Source organism: Pseudopipra pipra, chromosome 1, assembly GCF_036250125.1.
Source record: "Pseudopipra pipra isolate bDixPip1 chromosome 1, bDixPip1.hap1, whole genome shotgun sequence".
NCBI classification, from domain to species: Eukaryota; Metazoa; Chordata; class Aves; order Passeriformes; family Pipridae; genus Pseudopipra; species Pseudopipra pipra.
The window spans coordinates 109,255,453-109,262,616 of NC_087549.1; the positions used below are offsets into that span (position 1 = coordinate 109,255,453).

General features: G+C 43.3%; 1 protein-coding gene and 1 non-coding gene across 2 annotated transcripts in view; one reads left to right on the plus strand and one right to left on the minus strand.

Annotated features, from left to right (window-relative positions):
- Positions 1 to 6,846, minus strand: part of SACM1L (SAC1 like phosphatidylinositide phosphatase) — a 31,081-nt gene extending 24,235 nt beyond the window's left edge. Inside the window, exon 1 of the mRNA XM_064670483.1 lies at positions 6,720 to 6,846. Within this exon, the coding sequence (XP_064526553.1) occupies positions 6,720 to 6,778 (59 nt within the window). The 5' untranslated portion in view covers positions 6,779 to 6,846. The remainder of the gene's footprint in view (positions 1 to 6,719) is intronic.
- Positions 6,847 to 7,091: 245 nt separating this feature from the next.
- On the plus strand, positions 7,092 to 7,164 carry TRNAR-ACG (transfer RNA arginine (anticodon ACG)). The gene has a single exon. It is a non-coding gene; the product is annotated as a tRNA-Arg (tRNA).

Below are 7,164 nucleotides of genomic sequence, written 5' to 3' on the forward strand. Positions count from 1 at the left end.
GCACCTGGCATCCATCCACGGTCAACCCACCACAGAGCCCTTTGAAAGACATCTTCCAGACCTCTTTTAACATGTCCAACACCACACTTGCCACCCACTTAAAGCAGGGCCAACTTCAAAGTTTATCTACCTTATTTCTTAGGGTGTGTTTTGACTCTCCCCAAGGATGATGATTCCGCAATCTCTCTGGGTAGCTTGAGGAAAGCCAGAGGACTCAAAGTGCTTAACTGAACTTAAAAAACCCCACCAAACAACATAACACAACCAGCTGTAAAGCAATTAATAGTTAACTGTTCATCAGATCATTTAACTTCTTTACAGGAAATTTAGTCTATTGGTCCTAAAATGGGAAACGCATCAACAGTATTCCCCTTGTAAATCAGCCTTCTTAAATCTTTCATGTACCCATATTAAATGCACACATTAAATGCTTTATCTTTGAAACTAAAAACATCAGAGTAAGAAATACAAACATGCAGTTCACTGAATGCTGTAGCCTTAAAACACCTACTTTGTTTTCACTGTTCCTGCTTTTGATCAAGTGCACATATGCACCCCTGGCTCTTTCAGGGAGTTTCATAGCAATAATGGGAGCTGTTTTTACGGTGAAAAGCAAACAAGCTTACAGAGATAGAAAAGGGGCAAGACAAGCTTCAAGACACCTACAAACCCTCAACTTTTTAGAGTTTAAAAAGCAAACAGGATAAACTACTTAAGGAGTAGTCAGAAACCTACTGCTAGGTTGGCAGGAGGCAGCAGTATGCATTTTTTCCACAAGAGAAAGCTGCAGCTCCTTAGCTTTCGCTGGTTTAGTTGAACACTTAGCTTTTTCTGGGAGGTCAGTTGACACACAAGATCAACACAGAAAACGGGGAAGAGACACTGCAATGTTTATTATTGGATCTGTTATGCCTTTAATATAGATGCTTATGTGCTCTTACTCATCTGATTATCTTAAGCAAAATAAGTTGAAAAAACATATTTTAACATCAGGTTGTGAATAGTGTCCAAAGAAAATAGTCAGAACAATAGTTCCAGTTCTTGAATAGTCTGTATAAAGAGCACAATCTGGCCAAGACATTTACACGGACTATATAGAGCACAATGACCACTTCCATCCATGATCAGTATTTTTAAAAGCTGCTCTTTACACTAGAAAGTGCAATACGACCATGACACCACCATAGTCTCAGCACTGAGATTCACATGCTTATTAGTTAAAGGCTGTTTTCACCCAACCAAGAAGAAGCTTACAGGTGCCAAATATTTGTTTTCCCAACCACACTCAAGAATAGCAATTTCTTCCTGAGGAACATGAAGTCTTTTACTCTTGTAGTCCACAAACTGAAAAGAAAAATGAGAGAATTAAAGCTGCCAGTGCAAATTATGCCTGGTCTCTCAATACATATCATATGCCCTGCTTTGTTAGGCCAGCCCCTAGCACTCTTTTCTCTCAAATCCTACACCATGTTATCTCCTACCACCACCACTGACCTTTTAACAATTTTTTTTAATCACCTTTATCTCCTCTTACACAATGCCCGTAGTTTAAGCAAAGCTAGAAATGCACATTTCACATTCAAAGTCCTCCTTCCCGTGGTCCTCTTCAAGACCAGATTTGTTGACAGAAGCATCATGGAGAATAAAAGACAAGTCAACCCTGTTTTCAGCTCAATGGACCAAAAAGGCTTCAGCAGCTTGCAGCATACTGGAATAGAACTGTTGTTGACTGTTTCAGAGCTCTGGGTGATTTTGTTTTGGATGTCTTGGATGGGGGGGGAAGGCAGGGGCAAGAGCAAATCAAGTTGCCAGTCTACAAAGTTGACCAAACTTGAACAAATATTTCTTTGCTGGCATCACCTTTAAAAACTGCCTTAAATACCACTACACAACACAAACTGGAAAGCCTAATGCCCTGCAAAATGTTAAATTCTTGCTTCAGAATAAGTGGGAGAACTGGTGCTCTTCAAAGTTTTCAACAGAAAGATGATTCACTTAGTGCTTGCTTCATTTGTGTAAGAAGTTCAAAGTTTCCTAAAACAAATACAGTTTAGAAAGAGGTCAAGACTTGAAGTGTCTTCAGCCCAAATGCTTATTTACAACCTTACCAATGACGAGAACCAGGCTAGTAGTCTTATTCTCAGATGATCTTTTCTATCACAAAATTGCTATAGTTAAAATGACTGCCTCTCACTTCTCTTTCAGAATGGAAGCTGGAATAGGTTCGTCCACAAACCCTACTCACTACCAAGTCTGTATGTCTGTCACAAGCTTAGAAAGACATCACACATACTAGTTTTACTTATGTGAGAAGGAGATATTAAATGCTGAAGAGAGGATCACTCACAATGACCAGGAATCTGCAGACAGATTAATTCCATTATTTTAATGAAATAAGGAACAGATCAAAATCCAAATGCTAGTATTATATAAAAAATAAGGAAAGCTGTATTTTACAGAAGCCCATAGTGCCTGTAGTTACTTTTAGAACTGGTTTTCACACCCCAGGCCACATTCTGCTTTTGTATAACCATCATATTTGACACTGCAGCTTGCTTGCCTCCTTGGCTACATTGTCACTGCTGTCTAGAATCATGCAAAGCATCAAGAACTCTTATCAGCAGTATCTTGCTTCCCTTACACCTTAACAGCACATAAAATCTTCACAAAATTTTAGTTCCTTTATTTCCTTTCTTTTTAAATAAAGGAAAATTGATCACGGTTATAATGAACTATTTCTCACTGTTGCTAAAGAGCAAAGGGAGGGATAAATGCAAACATTTTACATTGACAGTATAACTCATGATACTCAAGAAAAGGAGAGGTATTGAAGAAGTGCAATCACCAAATTCATGTTTCAAATATCACTGAGGGTGATTTGGATTTAATTGTGATAATCTTCTCCAACTGAAACTGTGTGGATTGCTGCCAAGAGATAAAGCAACTCACTCAGTAGATTTCATTCCTACAACTCAAAGTTAAGGTAAAAAATTGACTCCCAACATAACAGAAACATAAAAGAAAACAAAAAAAACCCCAAACCACTGCTTGTTTACACCAAGTGTAAAGTCAGGCTCATTTACAGTTAGGTGAGATAATAGGTTTTTTTTGTTTGTATATTTGTTGTGAAGTTTCACTTCATTAATTATACTGTAAAGCATCATTGTATATCAAAAAGATGATGCACAGTTGCATCCCACATTTTAATTAGACTGATCTTACAGATAGGAATATTCCTGTATTCAGATATAGCATGAAAGAGGACCCATCATGCTCTAATGGCCACTAAAGATAGTACTTCACTCAATATCACTTAAGTCTTCTAGGTCTCAGCAGCCAAACCCTTACTTCAGCAATTGATTATTTCACCATAAATACTTAACAATGCTCTAACGCAGGAAACTCTTTGATGTCAGCCCCTAAATACTATAATAAAGCAAGACAAAAGCACACTCTGTACTGTGCAGGGATGCCTTTGGTATCTTGAGTACAGCAAATTTGTCTGCAGTGAGACACAGAAAAGGTGGTAGTTTATGCACAGAGTTCCAGCAGTATGTTAAGTAACAGAGCTAACATGCTGGTGGTTTCAGCACTCCAGAGATTCCAGATTTTCTAGGTGAGCAGGTGTGCTAATTATATGTCTCCCATAAATATTACTCTCCTCAAGCAGAAAACAGCTCAAAGAACTGGAACATCTCCCATAGAGCAGGGAAAAGAAACCCAGGATTTAGAAAACAGTAGTGGAAAAAAACATTAGAAAAAAAGACGTATTAAAGGCACAGCTACATAACATCTATTTCCAGTGAAGTTTCACTTAAAATGAAAATAATTTACAGCTTAAGTTGGCTTCCTGCTCTACCAACATCCCTGAGCTTCACCCTGACAGCCTCTTAGACTGAGCAGAAAAAAGGGATGTGTAGTTATTCCTTCTAGAAGGGTTATCCAAGCTCTGAAAACTCAGTTTAGAAAACTAGCAAAAAAAGAAACCAAAAACAAGATGCACTTTAAGACCTCTCCCCAAATACAGACAAGCAGAAGGCACTGTGTTCAAGTGCAGTAGCTACTAAAGACTGACAAGAACTTTCACAAAGCACATAAGGCAGTATAACTGTGGGCAGGAGGAGTTAAATTTGAAACACAGCTAATGTCATGGACCCATACGATACTAAGATAAGTAGTAGCAAGTAGCAACATAAGTCTTCATCCAAGCACAAAGTAAAAAAAAAAAAAAAAAAAAGTGATTTTAACTGAGCCAAAACAACAGCCAGGATTTTCTCTATTCTGCAAACAGCTTTAACAATCAGTTTTTATATATTAACTGGACTGGTAGCTGTACTACCAGCCACGAGTAGCGGATAAAATACCTACAATAGCTGGTTGAACTTTACAGTTTATTCCCAAGGCTACAAGAGGAAGTTCAGTAGGTATAGCAGTGCTGCAGATGACAACTATGGACAGCAGTTTTCACATTTATAGTTTTCCCCGATAACTGTTGGTGTAACTCAAATAGTTCCAACAGTAATACAGATTTGAGGCATCAGCATTTTTACTGGTATCACCTGAACTTGACTGATGACAAGTCACCGGTCAAAGCACAAGGGCTTGAACCTTGACTTTTGATAACATGAAAAACACAAGAGGTTTGAGTTCAGAGCTAGAACCCACAGCTGGATGTATGGGATGGGAGCCTGCAGAGTACTACAGTCAGTGAAGATCCATCCACCAGACTACTCAGATGAGGTACAGCTGCAGAATCTGACTTTTGCATAGTGAGAATGAATAGTCAGATTAAAAAACTAAGCCAAACACTGGTACCACCATTAAATCCCCAAACTCAAGTCTAGCCCGGATTTCTCAGAAGAACATTCTCCTTTGACCTTGTCAACCTGCTAAGTTTGACTCATCACCCAAGTTATGACCTTATATCTTCAAATGCATGGTTGAAAGTCTGCAGGCATACCACAACTTGGTGTAACAAAAACAAAAAAACCCCCAAACCTCATTTTTCAGAACACAATTGTTTATGAAAAAAATCATGTTAAACTACATTTGAGACAACCTTCTAAAAAGATCAAAGCTTACTTTTAGCTAAGATTAAACTTTGAATGAAAGAATTCTTTACTAGCCTGTATCCAGAGGAGTGCTTTTACTTGAAAAAAATCTCAGTAATAACAACTCTGTACTACAAGCCACACAACTGCTACTCGCACAACTCACCTTTGCTCCTCTGCAGGCAAAAAGATCACAAGATCAGCTTAAAGAAAGACAAATACTGTTTAGGTGACAAGGGGAAAAAAAGCTTTCTGCCAAATAAACAAGTCTTTCAGCCATCACTGATCTTACTCCTCAGCAGTACTCAGTCATCTCCAGTGCCTGTGTACCCTCACACAACTGTTTGATCAAAATAAGAAGCCCAGTGACTTTGAAACACCTAACAGCATTATGGCAAACTGTTTATACAGACCTCCAAAAGATCTAAGTATGTTTGCTCTGAATCCAAAAGATGACTGTCAAATGAAATTTAACAGAGCATTAAGCACAGTAAATCAGGCTTAAGAATCACTTTCAGATACTGCTTCCTGAAAATGGCATGGGTAACTCAATTATGGAGTTTCAAGCTACTACTTAGAGGTCAAAAGCCTGGGAACGCCTTTAGGACACAAAAAGACACTTCACTTTCAGCTTCAGACAGTCATGAAGAGTCTCATGCTCAGAGTAATTTCCTCGGGAATTTGAACTGGCCCGTGTGAGGGTTTATAATGGAAACGTCTCTTGCAGTGTTAACTTCGTACTGCTTTTGGTTACGCAACTTCTTCTGCTGTATTAAAGGCAACAAACAAACATCTGGCACACACACATTTAAAGGGTTACATCCTCCCCCTAAGAAAGTATTTGTTTTAATAAAAAAATTACACCGGGAGGTTATGAGAATTTATTTGGAAAAGTCATAGCAGGCACTGCACTGGAGAGCCCGGAAAGTTCAAAGTCATCACAGTTCAAACTCATTAACTGGCATCAAAACCATCAAATCACAAAAAAAACCCCAGCTGTGCCATGAGAGACCGATGGGCGAGTACGCGTAGGAAATCTGCTGGCAAGCAGCGCTGCATACACACAGCTTTACACAGCGCCCGAGCCCTACAGCTGCCACCTACAAGCAAGAATGCGGAATCACAGAATTATCCGGGTTGGAAGGGACCTCTGGAGATCACCTGGTCCAACCTCGCTGCCAAGGCAGGGTCACCTCGAGCAAGTGAACGCCTCCAGGTGGGTTTGGAATGTCCCCGAAGAGGGAGACTCCACGACCCCTCTGGGCAGCCCAGGCTCCTCACGCCGAGGGAAGCCAGGCAGGCACCGTCCTCCTGTACACGCGGGAGGAAAGCGACAGGGACACGGGAGCCGCCCGCTCGCAGCGCTGTGGGATGGACAGTGACAGGGGATCGGTGCCGTGTCCGCGGCCAAAGTCCTTCTCCCTCATCCCTCCGCCCTCCTCCCGCCCGGGGCTGCCGCCTCGGGCCAAGCCCTTCGCGGTCACCCGGGGAGCGAGGGAGTCCAGGCCGGCGGGGAGGGCAGCGGGCAGGCCAGGAAGGGCAGCGGGCAGTAAGGGACGGGCAGCCGCCGCTCCCCCGGCGGCTCCTCCCTTCCCTTCCCTTTCCCTCCCTCGCTCCCGTCCGGCAGGTGCCAGAGCCGCGTCCCCCCCGCCCCGGCGGGTCACTCACAGCTTCAGGCTGGTGTAGGCCGCCGCCGCCGTGGTTCCCGCGGGTGCCGCCGTCGCCATCCGTGCCCTCGGGCTGTCCCGGCCCTGCCGCCGGCCCCGCTCCAACCCGGCCCTACCCGGCTACTCCCGCCCCGCCCGCCCGACTCACTGACTGACTGACTGACTGACAGACTGCCTGACGCGGCGCCCGGGCTGCAGCGACGGGGCCCCACTCGGGACAAACCTCCGCGGGCGCGCTGGGGAGCCCAGGGAGGGGCACCGCCTATTGGAAGGAGGGGGCGGAGCCGACCAGGCTCGGCGGCCCCGCCATTGGCTGAGGCCGCACGCGAGAGCCGCGGTGAAGAGCTCGGGGGCTGAAAGAACTCACCGAGCAGGGCCAGTGGCGCAATGGATAACGCGTCTGACTACGGATCAGAAGATTCTAGGTTCGACTCCTGGCTGGCTCG